Genomic DNA, 20,286 nt, shown 5'->3' on the forward strand with positions numbered 1-20,286 from the left:
AAAGTGTTAGAGCTGGGCAGCGCTATCAGCCTGGTCAAGGCTTCTGGTGCGCCGTTTCCGCCGTCGGTGCTTGCACAGAGATGCGCTCGGGCCTGGCGTGTGCGCAGCCGCCCGCTGTGCCGGCACCGGCAGCTGCGAGGAGACGCCCGGACTAGCTGCTGCCTCGAGACCTCTTGCGCGTTCCCGGGGCAGACGGATGCCTTTGCCCCGAGCGGAGCCCGTCCGCCCCGCGCACCGCATGCTTCCCCGCAGCCCGTATGCATATGCACGCCAAGGGCTCTGCCCACTGGCTTTTTAATGCGAGTGACATCAAAGCCCTCCCTGCTGGAGGAGGGGACCCACAATGCAATACGCAGGGAGACGTGGAAGCGGCTCCCAGGGCCGCTGGCATCGCGCTGCGGCCGCAGAGCCTCCTTTGTCAGCCCCGGGGGGCGGCGGGGCCCGGCCGCGCATGGGGCCGCGGGGAGAGGCCCGGCGGCGGCGGAGCTGGCCGTAGGCGCTGTCCCCCGGTCTTGCTGGAGGGGGACACGGGGCGGGGGCGTCGCCTGCGGGGGGGCCTCCTGGGCGGCTGGGGCGCCGGCGGGACGCGGGGCGCTGCCCCCCGAGCCCCGGCTGCCATGAGCGCGCAGGACGAGCAGTTCCAGGCAGCGGCCCCCGGCCCGGCGGCTGCCTCCGCCGACGATGGCATGACCTGGTGGTACAGGTGGCTCTGCAGGATTGCCGGGGTCGTCGGGGGCATGTGTGAGTATCCCCCTCCCTCGCAGGCAGAGGCTCCCCTTGGCTCTGCTTGCGCGTGCGGAAGCGTGTGCCGGGGTTCGTGTCTGCCCGCTTCGGGACCACACGCGCGCGTGCGGGGGGAGCACGGGGCAATAGTTGGGGGCTGCAGGTTTGCACCCGCCCTGCGGATATGGGGTGCTGCGTTTCAGGGAGAAGGGAGCTGCGGCATGCCTGGACCGTGCACACGAGGGATGTGCTCCACGCTCCCTGAACTGGCCGGACTGGCGCCTGGGAGAGGGGATGTCCCTGGGGAGGATCTGCTGATGGATCTGCTGATCTTTGGGTTTCTTCCTGGGTAAAGCACGCGCTGGAAGTGACGGGCAGGAGCTGAACCCCTGGGAGGGCTGTGGGCAGGTGAACCGGATGATGATTTTTTGGGGAGCACCACGTAATGAGCAGGGTCAGGAGCAGAGCTTGAACCGAGACCACAGGATATGATGCACCATATTTGCCTATCAGGTGTTTAAGCATTCCTCCAACATATTTTCTTTCCCCTTTCCAAATATCAGAGTGTGTTTTCTGTTATTGCTCATCGCAGAGGGCCTTGGCTGTATTTTTGAAGGAGGATAACGAACTTTGTTCACGTGCTGTGTGTTTTTAAGGAGTTTAGTCTCGGGCTCGCGGAAGAAGGGAGACGGCGGACAGCGAAGCGAGCCAGCTGCGCTGTGAATTACCTGCCGCCGAAAATTTTTTCCCAGGGAAAGTCTTTGCAACTTGGCCAGCAACGAGCTTGTCCTACGGTGCCGTGCTGCTGCACTCTGCAAGGAGATTAATAGCTCTTAAAAGCAGGAGGGACTGTTATGACCACTTAGTCTGATCTCCTGCAGAGCACAAGGTGGAGAATTTCTCCTGCTTCAGGTCCATGACTTCTGCTAAAACAAGAATGTTTCTCAGCCAGCACAGTCAGTCCTGATTTATTCCCTCTGCTGTGGCGTTTCGTTTGATCCCCCTCTCCTCCCGCCCCCTTTCCACGCCTGGCTCTTGCTCGGGACTTGCCTGCACAAGGCCACGGCGTTTTGCAGCCGACTTTGTCTGCCGTGGTGCGGGAGACCAGGCTTGTTGTCACGCTGGTGAAACAGCCGCCGCTCTCGCCGCTGTGCGCTTCAGCTGCCGAAGCTCTGGAGGTGTGAAAGGATTTCTTAGGACTGCTCCTAAGGGGCAAAACATACCCGTCCCGCCATGCCTGGCCGGAGGCCCCCTCTGCTTCTGGTGCCGGCAGATGGCCAAGACTCCAGCTGCAGCATGTCTCCAGTGCGGATCCCGACAGAGGGATTTGTGCGGCGGCGTCTTTCCCACGGCCTGTGACTGTAGCCAGAGCCTCGGTGTCTTTCCTGTAGCTCTGGCCCGTGCCCAGCTCAGAGGGACGCGGACGGAGGCCTCGGCAAAGCCCCGAGCTGGAGGGTGAAGGGCTGAAGAGGGTGGCTGGTAGGTTACGCTGTCAACCTCCAGTGCTCGAACAGCTCAAGAAGGGCTTAAAAGCGGTGCAATTCTTCTAAAACATGTTTTTTCTCTATCTTCAGGTTTATAAGCAGCTGAGTTATATTTGGACTATTTTCCCAACCTTTTGTTTGCAGCTTTGAGAGCTCATGACTTATTTTAAATGAAAGCTGAGAGTTTTGCATAGTGGAGTGAGTCTGGGAGAAGAAACTTCCAGAGGGAAGAGCCAGACTCTTAACAGCACTCCAGGCAACTCGGGGAGTCGGAGAACTTGCTCCGTAGCCCTGGCAGTCGCTCTTCAGGGGGTCTGTGAGGCAGAGAACTGGACAGCCAGAGGCACAGATTGCTGTGACAAGCAGGGAAATGGGAGGGGATGGGAAGGGGCAATCCTCCGGTGCTCCGTGCTGGTAATGACCCTCTCCACAGTGCTCCTTGTCCAGCACCACCCTGTTGAAGCCCAGTAGGTAGCGAAGGGGTGACTAATAACTGGGCAAGGCTGGGAGCTGCCTCTGGTTTCAGAGCTTGGTGTGAAAGAATAGAGCTCATTCATTAAGTATTTTTGGTCAACTTGATTGTGGTTGCTATGAGGATGGATTGTTTCTCACAGAAGGCCAAATTCTCTGTAGACAAGAAGAGAACTCTTTTTTACCAGAGGTGAGCCTGGGAGACAGCAGCTACCACGTGCAAACACCTGTAGCCCACAACACGCTTAAGATAGAGGGGTCCAAGGGCTGGAGCAGGGGACAAGATGGCCAAGGTCTGGGACCTGCTTCAGGCCCTTGCACACAGCTTTGTGACCTTGGCCAAGTCCCTTTTCCCCCTTGAGCTCCCTTCTGTAAAAGGACGGTGAGATTCTCTGGCTTCTGTAAAGTGTTTTAGGAGCAAAAATAGGGCTGCACTGAGGACAGTGACCAGCCGCTTGAAATGAATGAAGTCTTGGGGGAGGGTGCTTTTATCCCCCCCCCCCCCCCATTTTAGCTCCCTGTTATTTGTGCTTCCTCAGAGACCCAGCATGGGACAGCAATCGAAGAGCAGACGTGTCTGTCCTCCATAGCTGACGTGCCATCAAGCACTGTCTGAATTTTAAACCTCTACTGAGGCCACTGTGTTGCAAAGAGAAGTCTCTGGGCTGGCAGCTCCGTTCCCGCTTGGCTCCTGAGGCAGGAGCCGGTCCTGTCCTCGCGGCCAAGGTTGTGCCGGGCTGCCGTGGGGCGCATTGCACCAGGAAGGAGAGCGAAGGTCACCAATCGTTATCTCTGTGGCTGCTGGCAGCGTTTCTGTGATTGCAAACCTCTGACTCCTCTCCCGTGGCTGGTGCTCCCGCTCCTCGCCTGCTGACGTAGGGCTTCGCCCGGCTGGGGCTTGCTGGGTCGTTAGTCCATTGGCAACCAGGACGGTCGCTTAGCTGGGAATCCTGCAAGGACGTTCAGTGCTCAAGGGCGGATTGGAGGTGTTTGAGGACAAACCAAAACCAACCCCCTGACAAAACAAAACCTTGACTGACCAGATTAAAAAAAAGGAGGTGTTACGTAGGCCAAAAATCTACTTGGAAAATAACATTCTGCCTGCCTAGGTTTGCTCTGTGGCTCTCCAAGCCTCTCCGCCCGTAACGCTCTGCCGTGCTGCTAAGGCAGGCAGCAATCTGCCCCAGCAGCCGCTGCGTTTCAGGGGTAGTAGACGCGGCTGGTTTTGCTACTCTGCTGATTATGAAGTGCTTTAAAGTCACTTAACGTTACTTTTAGGCTGTGCTTTCCTGTGAGCAGAGCAAGTGTCAGAAGCCTTTGGTGCTCCCCATATGCTCCTCTTCTGTCCCGGGAGCATCCAGGGGTTTGGCAGTCATAGGGAAGAATTAGGAACCTCTGTATTGTGCCCATGTGTCCATGCTGCTGCCTGCAATCCTGCTTGCGGTGGCTTTTCCAGCTCTCCAGCCCTTTGGGGGGTGAGTGCAGATCCCACCCGGCTGCCTCGGTTTCTCCCCGCAGCCTGGGGACGCTGACACCGGCTCCTTTGCGACGGGAGGAGGAAGGTGCCCTCGGAGCACAGTTGTTCATGAGCTCTTTGCCATTTCTGCTCTACTGGCTGATCCTGTTTTTCCCACGGGATTCTCTGGAATACTTTGGGTCCTACGGAATAGTCCTAGAAAGCCTTTAAAGATAACCTCGGTTTGCTGTTTCCTAAAAACAGGAGGCCACTGGCTTGTGGGGTGACCTTAGATTGGTCCCATTGTAGGCTTGCAGCCTCTGTCCGGTAAATAAGGGTAACTGTTCCTAAAGGAGCTTTGAGGATTCAGCAGCGACTGCTTAAAAGAAACCTTGTGCACGTGTGCCTGCCTTTGGCAGGGCGGCAGGATTGCTCACAGCAGCCCTGCTCCGGGATTCCCTTAGGGAAACATGGGCAGGCATCTCAAACAGCAGAAGCCAGGCTGGGCTCATTCTCGGAGAGAGACATCACTGGTCTTCGTTATGCAGCTAAACACCCCCAACACAGCCTTTGAGGACCGTATACTTGCAGCTGGACTAAAATTATTTATCATTATGCTCTATTCTTGCACTATATAGTAGTGCTCTGTTATTGCACGGTGCTGTTGTTTACCGCAGTCTCAGCTGCTGCCTTGGGCTTAGCCGGTGCCTCCCTGCCCTGCCTCCTCCCTGGCTCGGGTTCCCGGGAGCAGCGGCAGCCTGTTGCTATCGGCCAAGGACGAGGCCCGTATCGAGTGCCGGGAACGTTTTGCAAGTTTAATGAGGCAGGAAGTAGGTGCCTGCAGCCTTGGCGTGGTGCAGCCGGCGGGTTCCTCTCCCTCGTTACAAATTCAGGACTGCTGGAGCTATTTTGGGCCTGGCTTTATCCAGCATCTGCTTCCGTTTCTGTTAGAGGAGACCCCAAATCAGCTTTTGGTTCTGCCTGTCCCTGATGGAGCTGCACAGAGCCTGCAGCATGTGGCTGAGTTCACCTCCACTTTATTTATGTATTGTCCCATATGCCCTTGGTTTGCCCCATGCTGCAGGTGACTTTTTTGCTGAACTCCTTCCTTGTGCTGGTGCCCACAGGCGCCTCCTTGTTCATCCCGGGACAAACCAGTAATTCCTTAGCAAATAAAAACCAGGGTGCCACTTAAGTGATTGCACTTAAAAGCAATGGCAGATCAGCACAGGAGGGCAAAACCATGATGGGTGCCAGAGCCAGGAGGAACACCCGGCCCTGCCCGCCGTGCCACGGCCCCTCTGCCCCCGCGGGCGCACTGGGTTCGTCTTCATGGTCACTTAAAACCTCTTTGCTTTCCAGCCTGTGCCTTCGCTGGCCTCTGGAACTGCGTCACCATCAACCCTCTGAACATAGCGGCTGGCGTGTGGATGATGTGAGTAGAGTTTCTTTTCTCTTTTTTCCCTCTGGGAGAGAGGTTCTGTTAATTAAACGCCATTTAGCGATGGTGCGAGCAGCCCTGTTGGGCAGCAACTCAAGTGAAACGTTCATCTGGCCCTGCAGGAGAAACCCGACCTGTGACTTGTCACCATCTTCTCAGTCGGGGCGGTCGAGACACTGGGTTTATTCTATTTATATTCCTCTTCTCTCCCTACCCCATTCCCCAGCCTTTTTTGGGTAGATACTGGGATACCCCTCTCCAAAATAAATCTGGAGCACTGTGGGCCCAGAGATTGGGAATTAGCAAGATGGGGGGAAAGGGGTGAAGCAGGGCCCAGCCTCATCACTTATTTCTGCCTGGGTCGAGCATCCAAGTGGCTGGTACCCGTGGGAAAGGGGGGCAAGGCCAGCCCTCGCTCGGGGCCGCGCTGCCGGGATTAACTCTCGTTCGCTCCGTCTGGAGGCTCAACGCCTTCGTGCTGTTCCTGTGCGAAGCCCCCTTCTGCTGCCAGTTCATCGAGTTCGCCAACGCGGTGGCCACGAGGGCGGACAAGCTGCGGCCCTGGCAGAAAGCCGCTTTCTACTGCGGGTGAGGAGGTGACGGTGCGGGGCATCGCGGCGGGCGGGCGCCGGGATGGACGAGAGTCCCGGCGCGGCGTGGGGAGTGGGGCCGGGCACTGAGGTTGTCTCTCTTCCAGGATGGCCGCGTTCCCCGTCATGCTCAGCCTGACGCTGACCACGCTCTTTGGAAACGCCATCGCGTTTGCAACCGGGGTGCTTTATGGCCTCTCAGCTCTGGGCAAAAAGTAAGAGAGACGTGTCTGCCGGTGCACCTGGTTGTCCTCCAGCGCCCGAGGAGGAGGCCTCCGTGCTAGGTGCTGCACTGCCCTTGGTGGCATCCAGAGCTCAGGACCCCACGCTGTCCCTTTTCTCCGCAGGGGAGATGCCATTTCCTACGCTCGGATCCAGCAGCAGAAGCAGCTGGATGAAGAGAAGCTCACGGGGGCCCTGGAGGGCCAGGCTCTCTGAAGCGCACAAGCTCAGGGTAACCTCTCTTGGATGCTGAGATGCTGGTGAAGACGTGGAAATCCGCTCTGCCCTTCCCTCTGCCCGCTGCCCTTGCTGTTACTCTACGGTTTTCCTGGACACTGCAGCAACTGGAAATCTCAGGGCTGGGGTGGGCTGTGCCCCCCGCTCACACCAGCAGCCAGGCCTCAGCATGTTGGCCCCTCTCTCCTCCTCTTCCTCGCCCACGTAGAGGTTTGACCCTGAATCGATATCTCACAGCCCTTTTCCTTTTTTTTCTTTTCCTGCAGAGGTGCTGGCCCTTTGAGTGCTGCTTTAAAAGCTAAAACACGTAGCCTTTCTTTGGAGTGGCCCCTGGTTAACGTCCGGGGCCATCACGAGCCCACCATGTTTTGCTGAGGTGTGATACTCTAATCTGGAGTTTAGCAATACTTGGTGATGCTTAAGGTTGGACTTCTTTCATTGAATAGGTTTTAATATGGGTCCAGTTAGGCCAGACATTGGAGGCATCACTGCACAGTAAAGGACTTCCAGCAAAAAACCCACATGAAGACAGTAACCATCTCTGCAGAGGAGCTGCCAGAAGTTTTGCAGCAGATCTTGATACCTATAAAGCACAGTCCCCCCTCCCTCGGCGTACAGCTGCAGGCAGTTGCTGCAATTTACTTGAAACGTGTGAATTAATTCCTTTGTCTTAATAATGGTACTTTTCTTGGGCTTCACCCTTTTGCTGGGGGGGAAGGGAAGTGAGGTTTGCTTTGCCTCAGCCGAAAAGGGTTAATAATGTTCCTTGAGCAAAGCAGGGGCTTTTTGCTGCTGTGGCTAAGGGTTACAGATGTGGAAGAGGGTCCTTCTCTCACAAGCCCGGACTCTGGTCTGGCACTGCCCCGGCATCCTCTCCCGTAGCCTGTGGGACCTGCTCCTTGCTTCTGTCCGGTGCAGTCCTTCCCTTCTGGCTCACGTTGTTTGCATCAGTCCTGGGCAAGCTTTGCGTGGGAAGGCGGCTCGTCCTTCCCCGGCAAGCACAGAGCAACCTGTGCCATCTCAGCGCGGGTGGCAGGGTACAGCCCGGGACTCTCGCTGCTCTATCCAGGCTCCGGCAGTGGTGCTCTGTCACGTTCTCCGTTTGCTTTGTCTCATGCAGGCCGGACGGCTCTCTAATCCAGATCCCCCGCTTCTCATCACGGTCTCTTCTGGGGGAGTTTTAATTTATTTGAATTTACATGATTGCTTTTTGTTCTGGTTAGGGAAAGGAAGAATAATTTATTTCTAGTTATTTAAATACTTTGATGGGACTCATTCCCTCTGGGCATAGAAGGGAGTGCTCTGTTTCCTGGAGTTTGGAGGAATGTCACATTTAATTTTGGGTGCCTCTCTGGACCCAGGGAGAACCCCGGCTGCTGTAACTGAGGTACTGTAAAATCCTTTTTCAGCCTTGAGAGTGTTTCTCAGACTTTTGGAAAGCGTGTTTCCCTTTTTAGCTCCTCTGTCTTCTTCTGGGCCACTGACTTGACAGAAGTTTGTTTTCCCCTTCTTCCAGGAGAGAAAAGTGAGGAAAAACAGGCGGTGACTCCTGGATTTGGGGGTTTGTACTCACTCCAGCGATTAAGGCAGTTAGCAGCTGGGGTGAGTACTTGTAGCTGGTGACTGCAGCCGGTTCGTGCTCCCCTGCTCCGAGAGCTGAGCTCCTGCTGCCACCTAACACCGTGGTCCCGTTTGGGTCACTGGGGCACCCGAGGGGCCCCGCGCTGCGGTCTGAGAAACGCTGCTGGAGATCGAGGGCTGCTTGTCCGAGGAAGGATCTGCCACCCAGCTTTTGAGCAGTGCCGTGTTGGACACTGTCTATGTAACCATGTCCTAAACATATTTGCATTAGCTGAACGGCATCAGAACAGCCCCGGCAGCGCCTGGGGTGGCCCCGCTGCTGGAGGGAGCGGCTGAATACCGATGTGGCGTGCGCGTTGCAACAGGAGCACGGAGGTCCCTGGAGGTTGGGGGGCTAAGCTGTCAGCCAGCGTTATATGTTGTTTCTTCAGGGGAGTTCAGGGAGGTGTGAAGATTTACACCGGGCAGGAGCGCAGCTTGGGCTTATGTACACACAGGCCCTTGCGGCTGGATGCTGGGGGGCCACTTTGTGCTAAGCCCCTTCTCCCCCAGGCCTCTGCACTGTAATTGCTCTGACACCAGCTTGTCTGGGACGCGGGACAGGCACCGCCAGCCCAGATGCAGCTTGTTTCAATAAAGGCCCTGCTGTTTCCGAGCCGCCAGCTCTGGGCTGAGCCGTGTGGCTGCGTGGAGGACGTGGGGCATTGGCCTGTCCTCGTGCGTGTGTGTGCGTGTGGGGGGGGACCACAGCCTCCTGCATGGCTGATGCTTCCCGCGGTAATAGGGCAGTGCAGGAGGGATACGCTGCAGTCCATGGGCTACCTCTGAGTAAGGCCCATGGCGAAGCCCAGGTGGGTAACAGCCTCCCTTCTCCGTGAGCCAGCAGTGCCCCTAGGCACTATCTTTACTGGATGGTTAAAGTGCAGAGTCCTGCCTGGTGAACAGGGCATCTGCATTGATTTCTGGGGGGTTTGGGGGGTTAAGTAGTGTTTAGTAGAGGAACGTTGCAGACTGACGTCCGTGCATGTCTTTGGTAGTGACTGCTTTGCGCTGTGAGTAGTTCCACGGTAGCTTTAGCGAAAGGAGGTGAAGGGCAAAGCAGAGGCAATAGAGTAACGCTTGCAGTCTGGTCTACACCTGCGGGGAGGAACCGCAGAGCTGGGCAGGACCCACGCTGGCCTCATCCCGTTGCTGCTGGTCTGCGGCAGTAGGAGGGTCCCAGGGGCTGGGACGTGCAAGCGCTGCTCCTGGTTGGCTTGCATGGCAGATGGGTCAGCTCTGCTCCGTTGGCATCCGCGGCAGAAGTCCCTTGGACGCCAGCAGTCCTGTCGTGCTGTGTTTTGCAGCTCCTGGGAGCTAGGCAAGCTCATAACCTGCTTCAGCTCTGCCGCTGTCAGCAGGATGCAAAGCTCGGCTCTGTGCTCTGGGCATGCTTTTGTTGAAAATGGGCCTCGGGGCCTCCTCTGCAAGAGCAGAGCTGGAACCTCTGGCCAAAGTGCTAAAAGATCTGCTTGATGCCTCTGTGCCCCAGCAAGAGGTGTCTGGGGTCCGTGTTCCGAGAGTGTTGATTCCTGCGGATCCAGCAATATCAGGGTGAGCATGTCTGGAGTGGGGACTCTTGGGAATTTCGGCTGTCCGTGCTGCGGTTGAAACCAAGCCAGATGCTGCTGTCATTGCAGACGCGGCGTGGTGAAGGGTGCATCCTCCCGGCAGAGCCTACAGCATCCATGGCTTTCAGGAGTTACGGTTAGTGGGTGGTCTCACCCCAGTGTGGACAAAAGACTATTTTTGTGGAGATAGATAAGACTTTTAGAGTAGTAATATCACAGTAGTGAATAGGTCCAATCGCAGTGCATGGTGGTTATTAGTTGTGTTTAGAGGCACCATCGTGGTGCTTGGAAGTGTACACGAACAAATGAAGTTAAAAGCCCTGCTCTAGTGATTTTACGGTCTCAACCCAATCCCAGCTGATGGTCTCCAGGCTAATCTAAGGGGTCTCTGCAGAAGAGGTTCTGCTTGCCAGGCCATGGAAAGGCCTTGTGGGAGAATGGGTCAGAGGTTTTATTATGTGAGAACTCAAGAGCGGGTGATGCATTGCCTACAGTGAGTTGCTGACACTAAATGTGGAAAGACACCTGCGTACTGGCTGCAAACGTGCACTTACTTAGAAATGAACTCTACCGCTATTCATCACATAAGCTGTGCACTTCTCTTCCCCAAGTGCATTTATACAGCATGTAAGTCTTCTGTGTCCCATTTAGTCATGAAAATGACAATCGTTGTGCTTATAGGCCCCACTTTCCTCTGGGGCTCTGCATTGGGTGTGAAGAGAAGAGCGGGTGCTCACCTTGTCCTGTGTACCCAGGCCTTGCTGCCCTAGGCAGGAGCTGGTTTTGTAACACCAACTGACTCTCTGTGTGTGCAGTGAATAAAAAGACCATTCTACCTCTGGAAAGAGCCACTGTGATTTCTCAGACTCGAAGTGTTGTTGCAAAAGCCCTCAGACTTTCTGTATGGAAGAAGGGGGTCACTCAGAGAATACTTTTCCAATGAGGTTCTCATAGGACCTGAAGAGTCCAAACTCATTTCATACTCAGGCATTTCCTCTTTAAGCCATGTCCTGGGAAGCTCAATTCATCCTTATCGTTTTTTCCTCAGAAAAAATGTCTGCTGTCTTCAGGGAAGGGTTTCACTTCAGTGAAGATTTCAAGACCTGGCCTGTAGCCATGAGAGATGGGGAATGCTCTAGGAAGGGGCTGCTGGAGGGCTTGATCTTCTGGAGGTCAGTGGGAACCAGCAGCTGTCAAGATCTCTTGAATCAGGCCATACTTAGAAACCGTCATATTCTAGCCAGGCCTAGACTTCTTTCTAGAAATGGAGCTCAGATGCAAAAATTGGCAATGTTGAAATTTCTCCGGGGTTTTGATTTTGGCCCATCTTGCCTCCTCTGTCCTTGGCTGCTTTATATGAGTCCTCTGATAAGGCACATGACTTCTCTTAGGTGATTTCTCTCATGTCCTACTGCAGGGGATCTAAATAGTAATGCGTTTTTCCTGAGATCTAGCCCAGGTATGCTATGTTACCCCTGGATTCCTTGTCACAGCAGGCTGACGTGTACCTGGACTGGAAGGACACAAGCCTATCCGCAGGGTGCCACCTCCTGCAGCTGTGTTTTACGTAGGTTTAGGCTCTAAGGAAAGACCTTAGTGTTGCAGGACACACAGGAAAAGGGGTAAAAGCAATTTGCTATTAACTATGCAGGTGAAATCTCAAAGTGATGGAGGTGGAGACTCTGTGTGCAAGTGGGGTGGAGGCATCCACCCTCGCTCTTCGCGGAAGAGTAAAACCCTGGGGTGGGGAGGACCTGCCTCAGGACGAAGTATTGTCTGTACCATCTTTCCTGCGGTGAATCACTTGCACTACGGCTGAATGTCTCTGTTCTCATTCTTTGTTCTGATGTAAAGTTTCTTTGTGAACTGTATTTGATCTCGTTCATTAGGCTTCTGGTATAATGTGTGTTTTTAGAGTAATAAAATGTGGCAGCTTTTTATATGAAATATCTGGCTTTGCTTCTTTTGAAGTCCTCAGGTGCAAAAGACTCATCTGGGAACACGTCAGCAGGCTGCTGTGATCTCCAAATCACAGTCCTCGTCCACCCTGTCTCGTCCCACCCACCGGCAGCTCCCTTCTCTGCAAATCAAGGCAACATCCAGCTGAAAGCAAACTATTTTATTTTTGCAACTACATGATGAACTTTTGCCAAGATGGTGGCTACAGCTGTTAACTCTGTTCCAGCCAAGCCCTGGGGCTCTTGGGCTGCTTTGGTGGCTGCTGCGCTAAGGAAGTACAAGGGCTCTTGTCCACAGCCACACATTTTATTGCTAGGACAACCTTATTTCCAGTCTGGTGCTGGACACCTGGTCCTATACCTCAGGTTGATATGCTGCCCAGAGAGCAATGGGTCCTTAGATAGTGTTGAACGACTCAGGAAGAGAAGGTAAAGTTCCAGCTGGCGGTTTCTACATCCAAAGCAAGGCAGTCATTGCCTCCTCCTCTCCCCTTGGAGGGAGCATGATCTTCATGGAGGACTCCAGCTTCCATGTCTAGCAGCACAAATATTTTTTCCTATCCCTTAAGCATGTGGGCTGGTGGCCTGGTGCGGCTGGCGGGCAGCAGCTCCTACCTCATGAACGATCTCCGGCCAGTGCGGAAGTAGGACTCAATCTGCTCCAGAGACCTGCCTTTGGTTTCTGGGACACAGCAGCCCGTGAATAAGAAGTTCCCAGCACAGATGACAGCGAAGAATAGGAATGGCACCTCGAGGCCGAAGTTTTCCTGGAAAGCAGGGCAGAAGGCATACATGAGCCGGGGCAGAGGGGGGGTCTGACGAGGCACAAGCAGACGTCCCCCCTGGGGTACCCACCACGACGGGGAGGAAGAACCGTGTCAGCATGAAGGCCGTCAGCCAGCTTACGACGACGCAGAGGCCGGATGCCACCCCGCGGGCTTTCAGAGGGAGGATTTCCGACATCAGCAGCCAGGTGATGGGACCCCAGCCCATGGCATAACCTGGAGGGGAGGAGGGCCAACGTGAGGCTGTTGGGGCTTTAAAGCCCATTGCGGGGTACAGAAAAGCCCTGTGCAGTCCTGCTCTGGTCCTCACACTCTGTCAACACCGCTGCTCAGAAAGACGGCACCCAAAGTCCTTTCGAGAAAGAGTCTCCCAGGGAGATCTTCCAACCGTGAGCCCAAGCCTCCTCACCCCATATCACCCTGCCCTGGACCAGAAACATCCCCCCCGGCAGACACCCAGCCCTGTGCTGTGGGTCCCAGGCTTTCGCTCTCTGCACCTACCCATTATGAAGAACATGGTTGCCAGGAGCGGGATGAGGGTGATGTAGCTGGTCGGCTCAGCACCGTGGCTGGCCGAGCTCACCAGGGTCTCATTGGCGGCGGTGCCGTTATGGGAAAGCGGCGTGAAGTGGACGTAGAGCCCCATGGTCAGGTTTGAGGCCAGCATGATACCAGCTGCGGAGAGACACAACAGCGCGGTGGGACCGATGGGAATGTGATTCCCCCTGTGCAATGGCCGAGCTCCTGGGAACACCTCTGCCCGGGAGCTGAGCCATCATCAGAGCAGAGACCCCCTCCACCAAGAACAGTTTCCCTCGCACATCAGTGGGAGAGAGACATACCCGATACAAAGAGCAGAATCTTCCTCCCGGCTTTATCCATCGATACAGCAGCAATCACTACCGAGAAGAGACGAACCAGGCCGACAAGAGCTGCATCGTACTCTGGTTTCTGCAACGGCAAAATCAGTGGGGAAGCTGAGATGGGAGATCCAGGGAAACGGCAGGTTCCTACATGCGTTGGCTTAACTCTGGCCGGTGACTTTGTCTAAGCTACACACAGAGGTCCTTCCTTCGACAGCAAGAGACTAGACGAGAGCAGCCTGCAGCTGGAGGACAGGAACACGGAGCCAGTGGGCCGAGTCCTGCTCCCCATCGTCGTGCTGCCTTTGGTGGGGCGGGTGCTTGCTACTTGCTGCCAACCAGGTGCCTTAAAAGGGGCTTCAGAGTTGGAGCCTAGGAGCCACGGGTGACTTGGAGCGTCTGGCAGACATCACTGATGATGGGGCAGTCTGTGCACGGACTGAACCCCAGGGCTCACCAGAATGACAGATGTTTTCTTGAATATTGACTGCAGGTACACGAGGACACAGGTGACTCCAGAGAGCTGCTGCAGGAACCTCATCACCACTGCGATCATGATGGGCTTGTAAATGAAGGGGTCCTTGATCTCTGCACAGGAAATCCGCCTGCTCTAGAGGGGACAAAGGCAGAAAGTTGAAGTGTTAGCAGCCACGTGCATGACCAGGGCACCCAGAAAACAGCTGAGGAGGTGCCAAAAGGAAGTGGGATTTTACAGTTTGCATGTTACTTCTCCCACATGCTGGAGCTGAGCCCCTTCCTCTGCTCACCTGCTTCCTCACGCTGTCCTTAATCTGCTCGTACTCCCGGGCATAGTCGGTGTCCTTGCCCCGGAGCCAGCACAGCGACCTCAGGGCTTCGTCTTCCTTCCCCTGGGAGAGCAGAAACCGGGGCGAGTTGGGCATGAAGCAGAGCAGGACGATCATCGCGAGCACCGGCACTTCCCCGGCGACAGCCAGCCAGCGCCAGTCCAGGCCCAGACCTGGAGGAGCCAGCACGAGGTTAGCAAGGGAGAGCACTTGGGAAGGGATTTCTCGACCTTGCCTCACCCCAAGAGCAGAGAGATTTAGTGAAACTGGGGGAAACCACCACAGAGGAATTTTCCACCTGTTTTTTTCCCCTTCAGAAAAAGGAGCATTTTCAGCTGCTGTGAAACATGGGGAAACTGAGGAGGCCCCCCAAATCGTAGAGGATCCAGCTAGAATGACGTCTCCTGCAGCAGCCAGCACATGGGCCGGCAGGAGAAAAGAGCAGACATGCAAATATTCATTGCATACCGCTCTTCAGCGTGCATGAGACCAAGGCCGGTGGGCAGTGACGGCCACAAGTCCCTGCGGGTTACGGGTTCACTGTTTCAGGCACACATGCACGTGGGTTACGCGTGGGCGATCCTGGCCGGACCAGCCTTGCACACACGTCATGGTGCAGGTGAGGCCGCTTCCTCACGCTCTCACACCCACAATCAGCTTGCTGAGAAAGCTGGTAAAAACCACTCCTCTTCCCCAAAGTCCCCCAGCACTTCCTACCCTCCGACCGTGGAGATACTTGCCCAGCGCGTACAGGATGAGGGAGCCCAGCACGGCCATGATCTGCGGACAGGCGCCCAGCATGCCTCTCACGCCGGGGTGGGAGATCTCCGAGATGTAGACCTGCAGGAGGACAGCACACGCTTACCAGAGCTGTGACCCACAGCCGTCACCGACCATAACGTGTCCTTCTGCACCGCCGTCCGCCGCAGCTGGGGAGACCTGAGCTGCTAGGGCAGCTCGCCCGTCTGGAGTCCCAGCCCGGAGGGCTCAGCCCGGGCGCTGCCGGCACGGGGTGGTCTTGGCTTCCCTCCCAGGCCCCTGCACTGCAAAGCGCATGGGAGAAATGCTGAGCTCTGCACTGGCCTCCCCAGACTCCGCTTACTGGAAGGACATGCCCCGGCGTTGCTCAATTCACGCCTTCCTCTCTGCGTGCAGCGGGAGGTCGGTAAACAAGGGAGGAAACGACCGTCAGGAGGAACGGGGCAGGGAACGAGGACCTGCCTGCCACTTTTTGCAGAGCGGGGAACCAGCCAGTGCCACCGTAGCCCTCTCGCAGCCCGCTCACCCTCTGCGCGGCAGCTGCCCAGACGGGACGCCTTTGCTGCCGGAGGACCACACTTCCCATCCCCGATAGCACAGCCCCAGCCCTGAAGCTCTGCTGATGCCTCCGAAAGGGCTGGAGGCTCAGGTGCCACCTCGTCCCGCCCCGTGCAAAGCCCTGGGAAACTCGTTACCGGGATGGAGGCGGACGTCACGCCGCCGGCGTAGCCCGTGAGCACTCGCCCCAGCAGCAGCATCCAGACGCCCTGGGCGCTGCCCATCAGGGCGTATCCCACGGCGGAGGGCACGGCCGAGAACATGATGCTGAGCTTGCGGCCCAGGCGGTCGTTGAGGACCATGGCGCTGAGTCCTCCCCCGGCCGCCCCCAGCGTGAACACCGACTGCGGGTGACAGAGACACGGGGCTCGCTGGGTCGGGGCCACGAGACGCGGAGGACCGGCCCCCTCCCAGCGCGCGCCCGGGCCGGCGGCTCCATCCGCCCGATGGGGAAAACCCCGCTCCTTACCCCGAACCACGATGCTTTATACGGGTCCAGCTTCAGGGCAGGGACGGGATACGCCTCTAGGACGGGGATCACGGGAGACGGGTAAACCAGGGCGAAACCGAAGTTGAAGTTCCCCAAGACAGCGGCAAACACGGCCAGGTAGAGCCGCTTGTTCCGGAGGCTCCTGCGGGAGGGAGAGAGCGGGAGGCACGCGTGAGGGATGCTCCATCGCGTCCCACCAAAGCGGCCGCGCTGGTTTTGCGGCTGTCCCCGCTGCAGCCCAGCCCCGCGTGCCCTGTGCCGAGGCTCTGCAGTGGCCCCGAGGGTTTTTGAGGGTTTTTGAGGGTTTTCCCCCCAGGACGGCCCTGCCGTGGGGAGCAGGAGCCGGAGCCCCGCGGATGCTTCCCGCCCGCCGCGCCGTCTCCAGCCGGTCGAACGAGCTGAAAAAAGCAGAAGTTGGAGCCGGGCGGCCCCAAACGGGCGCTGGCGCGGTGCGGAGGGGGCTGCTCGCGCCGTCCCTGCGTTGGCCCCGCGGGAGCCTCCGTCCCCCGGGATGCCGCGCGCCGGCGGCTCTCCCAGGCTGGCGCGTCCGGGCGGGATGAGACCCCGGCTCGGCGCAGCTCCTGCCCGCCCGCAGCGAGGAAGGGGACCGCGGAGCCGCGTCGCCAGCCCGCGCTGCCGGCTCTTACTCGAGATACTCCTTGTCGAGCCTCCGGGCAGCACCGCCGGGGAAGGTCCGGTACGTGGAGCCCGCTTTCCTCACGAGGGGCTCCCGCGCGCCCGGCTCCATCGCGGCGCTGGCGCTGCTTCCTCCGGCGCTGGGAGGAAGAGGCCGCCGAAAGCGAAAGGGGGAGAGGCGGCGGCGGCGTTGCCTAATCGGAGAAATCTGTGCCTCGTGGGCTCGCGCCCCGCCGGCCTCCGCGGAGGAAGCTGGTGGGGCCGGAAAGGCAGCAGACGAAGCAGCTCGGGGCCTTCCTCGCCCGCCCGCCGGCCCCCGCGGGCTCCTTCCTCCCCGCCGGCGCGGGAGTCCCCGTTGCGGGGTCGCGTCTCTCCCAGGATGCGCCGGACGGGCCGGACGCTCCCGCTTCTCCCCGGGGTGAATTGCACCCGCGTCGCCTGCTGCAGCGGTGAGGGATTTCGGCGGACCTGAGGAAGAGCACGTCAGAAATGGGAGGAAGTCGAAGGTGGGGAGCGGAGGAGGGCTGGGGAAGAGGGAGCAGCTGAAGGGGATGAGGAGCAGGGAGGAGGCCGGGAAGGGGTGGGCGGCAGCGATCCTGCAGTGGCTCCGCAGGTCACCTCGTGCCGGGGCACTGGCACACCGAGCTCCCAGCTCACACTGCTTTAGGCTCAGGTTTTGTTAATTTTAATTAATCTTTCCCTAAACTGCTGCCGTGCTCTTCTATTTCCACCATTAACCTCAGTCCCCAGCGCTTTCAGGACTGCCTGCGTGTTATCCGCACCACCGAGGCCGCGGGAACCAGAGGGGAAAAGCCGGCCCTGCTGCACGGGACGCAGTGGGATGTGAAGCTCAGCCCTCCCGGCCCAGGGACGAAGGGCTGGCGCGTGTCCGGGACGGGGCTGGCGCGTGTCCTGCCCCGTGAGCAGGAGCAGGGCTTGCCGCGCTCTTCCCTCCCCGCCGCACCCCGGCACAGCCTGGTTCCCCTTGTACCGGCACCGGGGCGATGGCTGCGGGGGATTTTCAGCTGACTCAGGCGCTCGGGGCGGTGATTTCTCCGCGGGAAGGCAGGTCACGGAGCAGGGGCACTGCGGGGTGGCCGCCAGCTCATCCGAAAATTTCCCAGGGCCTGCGCTGGCCCGAGCGGGGACGTCACCACGGCCTCCACCCGCGCCGAGGAAGCGGCTTTCTCAGCTGCAGCTGATGGTTGCAGCGGGATCCTCCGCAGAGCCGAGATGTGCCGGCAGTGATGGATCCCTCATCGCCTCCAGCCCCAGACTCCTGCTGGGAGTCCCTGGAAAAGGCGGTGCAAAGCGCACGGTTGCTCTCTGCGGTGAAAAGCACCCTGCGGTTGCAGAGCCCGGGAGGCGCCGGGCGATGCCGGCTGTGGGGCCCGCCAGAGCACGGGTGATTTGGGAGACGCAAGCAGTTTGCATCGCGTGGGGGTCCCTCTCTTTGGAGGCGGGTGTCACCTTTTCGTACCGCACCTCCTCCTGGCCTGGGACGCTGCACGTGTCTCATCGCTCCCTGCTCCCAAACGCATCCCAACCCCAGGCCCCCGAGCGGTGCGGGGGGCAGCCGCTCTCCCCGGGTCTGCGGGGATTTGGGGGGCAAACCGTGGCCGGCTGCAGCCCCGGCTGGGGCTTTCCTGGGCGAGGACCTGCCGGCGGGGTCTGAGCCCAGCCACAGCTGCCCAAGGCTGCCGTGTCTGTGGGAGCATCAAGGAATGAGGCTGATGCTGGGTAAGCGCTCTTCTCCTCCTCCTCCTCCTCCTCCTCCTCCTCCTCCTCCATGGTGGGTATCTCAGGGGGCTTCGTGCACCTGGTTGCGGGGTCCCTGCCAGGAGCAACTTTGCTTGGAGTGATGGTGTGAAGCCGTCACAGCTCGGCTGAGCCAATTCTGGGCCCCTGAAACGGGTGAGGGAGGTGCACGCTTTGGGGTGGGAGCCAGCGCCGTGCACCCATGATGGGCGATGCCGCCCTTGCAAGCGAGCCCTGCCAGGGCACGATGGCCCCGCGGTTACGGCAGGTCCCAAAGCGTCGGTGCCGGGTGCTGCACACCTCCGGCCGGGACCGCGGCAGCGTGTCCTGAACCTGGAGCTGCAGGGACACAGGAAAAAGAGAGCAGTGCTTGCTCGTCTTGTTCCCCCCTGCCTAATATTTGGGGCCACAGAGCGTCCTGGAGAGGAGCCCCGCGCCGCAGCAGCTGGCTCGCTCTGCAGCGCAAAGCGTCATCCAGTTTCTGCGGGGATTTGTCAACTGCTTCAAGCAGGAAATTACTTCGTGTCTTGAAAAAACTCCAAGCACCTGTAGGGCTGGAGAGCGGGGGGGATCCGGCGGGGCGGGGGCGAGCCGCGGCGGGGTGGCTGCCGGCCGGGGGAGGCGGCGCGGCGGCTCGCGGTGCTCGCTGTCGGCGATGCCCGTGGCACCGCGGCGTTCCTGCCTCGCGCCGTCCTCGTCTCCCTGGGGCTCTCCTGTGCTTTGCGTAGGTCCTACCAAACCAGGCAAAGGGGCGGGTGGGATGGGAGAAGATGCTCTGCACTAGCGGTGTCCGCAGCCGTCTCCGTGCCGGATGCTGGGAAGCGAAACGGGCTCCCAGCCTGCTCCCTGGCTCTGCCGGGCGTTACGGGGCTCCAGGCCCTCCAAAGCCAAACGGGAAGAAACACGGCGCCGCGGCGTGAAAACACGGCAAGTGGCTCTGGGGCTGATTTAAAGGGCAGCGTGGCTTTGCTGAGTGCTGCTGGCCGGCGCGGCGGGAGTGAGGCATTGCTCCGGCTCGGTAGGCTTGTCCTCCCCCTCCGCCAGCTGTGCAATAGATCATGAACATATGCAAAAAAACACGCTGCATCAAAGCCACTTGGCAGCTTAACTAACCCAATTCATAAATTAATTTCTATTCCTCTTGTAAGGGAGAAATCAGTCACTCCTCGAGGCGATCCATCTCTATCGCTCGTCTGGCCACATCCTTTCATAAATCACCCCCTCCAAGTCCGAGCTGGTGATTGCTGGGTCAAGATGCAATTGCGCTTAGCGCCCACGCCGAGCCCCGCGGACGCGGGGGTGCGGGACGGGCAGTGCCCAGGCGCCGGTGCCCCCGGGGAGGGTGGTTTTCTCCGCGTTGCCCTGCCGTGGACGGCGAGGCCGTGGCAAAGCCGGCGCTCAGCTCTGCTGCAAGTGGGCAGTGACGCCGGCCCGGTGGCCCCATGCGAAACGTGGGCAGGCAGCAGGTGATGGGTTTCGGGGGGACGGCAGGGCCTGGTGGTGCATGGCCTGGGGACACGTGGGGACGGCTGCTGGTCCTCGCCAGAGCTTTCGAGGGAGCAGTGGCTTTGCAAAATGCTGCTTTGCAAAACGGGGCTTTGCAAAACGGGACTGTGCACGTCCTGCTCCAGCCTGGATGCTGGCTGGTGCCCGCGGTCACCGCTGCTTGGCTTGGCCATCCTCGCGGGCTGGCGGTCCCGAACAGACACGGCTCTTCGGTTACAGCCCTTGCCCTGCTCCCCCTTTCCGGAAAAACTCGCCACCTTTTCAGGCTGCCATCTGTTTATTTTGTTGGCCTCCGAACTTGCTGAAATGTCTCGTGGTGGCTGAGGCGACGCAGAGTGGAAGAACAGAGCCT

General features: G+C 58.5%; 2 protein-coding genes across 2 annotated transcripts; one reads left to right on the forward strand and one right to left on the reverse strand.

The window, feature by feature from the left end:
* The first annotated feature begins 317 nt into the window (after positions 1-317).
* Positions 318-11,762, forward strand: CACFD1 (calcium channel flower domain containing 1). The gene is made up of 5 exons (XM_026094444.2): positions 318-741; positions 5,497-5,569; positions 6,038-6,163; positions 6,273-6,380; positions 6,513-11,762. Exons 1-5 carry the CDS (start codon positions 618-620, stop codon positions 6,601-6,603), a joined length of 522 nt encoding a protein of 173 aa, XP_025950229.1. The 5' UTR covers positions 318-617; the 3' UTR covers positions 6,604-11,762.
* Positions 11,763-11,919: 157 nt separating this feature from the next.
* SLC2A6 (solute carrier family 2 member 6) lies at positions 11,920-16,807 on the reverse strand. Its single transcript, XM_026094445.2, has 10 exons — positions 16,682-16,807; positions 16,014-16,176; positions 15,682-15,888; positions 14,968-15,067; positions 14,189-14,400; positions 13,879-14,031; positions 13,401-13,509; positions 13,060-13,233; positions 12,629-12,774; positions 11,920-12,540 (listed from the first exon to the last, which is right to left on the reverse strand). Exons 1-10 carry the CDS (start codon positions 16,780-16,782, stop codon positions 12,385-12,387), a joined length of 1,521 nt encoding a protein of 506 aa, XP_025950230.2. The 5' UTR covers positions 16,783-16,807; the 3' UTR covers positions 11,920-12,384.
* Between the last annotated feature and the right edge of the window lie 3,479 nt (positions 16,808-20,286).

This window comes from Dromaius novaehollandiae, chromosome 20, assembly GCF_036370855.1.
Source record: "Dromaius novaehollandiae isolate bDroNov1 chromosome 20, bDroNov1.hap1, whole genome shotgun sequence".
NCBI classification, from domain to species: Eukaryota; Metazoa; Chordata; class Aves; order Casuariiformes; family Dromaiidae; genus Dromaius; species Dromaius novaehollandiae.

Coding starts and splice junctions, on each gene's coding strand:
- SLC2A6 (XM_026094445.2), bottom strand. CDS start 16,782: ATGGAGCCGGGCGCGCGGGAGCCCCTCGTGAGGAAAGCGGGCTCCACG. Junction 15,889..16,013: donor ATAAAGCATCGTGGTTCGGG/GTAAGGAGCGGG, acceptor TGTCACCCGCAG/TCGGTGTTCACGCTGGGGGC. Junction 12,775..13,059: donor AACCATGTTCTTCATAATGG/GTAGGTGCAGAG, acceptor CCTCCCCTCCAG/GTTATGCCATGGGCTGGGGT.
- CACFD1 (XM_026094444.2), top strand. CDS start 618: ATGAGCGCGCAGGACGAGCAGTTCCAGGCAGCGGCCCCCGGCCCGGCG. Junction 742..5,496: donor CGGGGTCGTCGGGGGCATGT/GTGAGTATCCCC, acceptor TTTGCTTTCCAG/CCTGTGCCTTCGCTGGCCTC. Junction 6,381..6,512: donor CTCTCAGCTCTGGGCAAAAA/GTAAGAGAGACG, acceptor TTTTCTCCGCAG/GGGAGATGCCATTTCCTACG.